This window comes from Centruroides sculpturatus, unplaced genomic scaffold (genome assembly GCF_000671375.1).
Source record: "Centruroides sculpturatus isolate CEXI.00-Female unplaced genomic scaffold, Cexi_2.0 scaffold8207, whole genome shotgun sequence".
Taxonomy (NCBI): Eukaryota; Metazoa; Arthropoda; class Arachnida; order Scorpiones; family Buthidae; genus Centruroides; species Centruroides sculpturatus.
In genome coordinates this window covers 1-1,020 of record NW_019392295.1, presented here as the reverse complement: position 1 = coordinate 1,020, position 1,020 = coordinate 1, and the positions used below count along the sequence as shown (strand labels likewise).

The window sequence follows — 1,020 nt, the reverse complement described above, 5'->3', positions numbered from 1 at the left end:
AAGACATTTTAAGTTTAATAAAATATTAAAGAACTTTAGCATTTTTATAAATTATTTTAAAGTTTCAGAAACCAAATACTTCAGAATTAGAAGAAACAGCTGAAAGTACAGTTAAAGTTGATTCTGAAGGTTTTAAAATTCCACCAGTGCCTGGAATGAAAGGTTCACAAAATAAAAGTCCTATTAAACAAGAAGAAGAAGTTGAAATGGAACCAGAAAGAAAAAGACAAAAATGTAATATAAAAAAAAATTTGTTTTATGTCATTTTTTTTATTGAAGTAATTTGGTTATAGCTCTTATGTCAGATTATTTTTTTTTGTCATAAATTAATTTTGCATTAATAGTATTTTCTTTATATACTTTAGTGGAAACAGAACAAAAATTACATGGAGAAACAGTTCATCATGATCCTAAAAAAGATGAACGAACAATATTTTTAAGTAATCTATCTTATGATATAGATGAAGAACAAATTCGAGAAGTATTTAGTAAGGTGATGTTTTTTCTTTAAATTATTATAATAATTATCAGAAATATAAATATTTTAGTTACATTTTTTTTTATTTAAAATGTATTTTTAATTTCTTTAATATTAATAGATGGGCGACATTACTGATTTAAGACTTGTTCGAGATTACAAAGGTCGTTCTAAAGGTTATTGTTATTTAGAATTTGCAACGGAGGTAATTCTTATTTATAATGTATTTGCTTAAGAAAGAAATGTCTTGATTTCATAAATAAGCTATAGTTTACAAAACAATTTGATTGTAGACTATTTTTATTCAAGATAATTTATTTTTAACTTCTTATAATTTTTTGTATTTCTAATAAATGTTAATTAACATTAATAATTTTTATTATAAATACTTTATTAACTAAATATTCACAAAATTATACTGTTACAGTAACCTCTTTTCAACGTAATATATTTATGAAATCTTTCCTGCAGCTTTGAAAACATTTGCAAAAATTCTCTTCTTTTAGCTCTCAGTATCTCTCTCATGTTCTTGATATTATTCA

At 22.5% G+C, this 1,020-nt stretch overlaps 1 protein-coding gene across 1 annotated transcript; it reads left to right on the top strand.

Annotated features, from left to right (window-relative positions):
- Positions 1-62: 62 nt before the first annotated feature.
- On the top strand, positions 63-683 carry LOC111617608 (nucleolin 1-like; the record flags this gene model as incomplete). Its single annotated transcript, XM_023358884.1, has 3 exons — positions 63-234; positions 366-493; positions 600-683. Coding segments are annotated over 3 exons (384 nt in total), but the record flags the coding sequence as incomplete, so codon positions are not given.
- Positions 684-1,020: the final 337 nt, after the last annotated feature.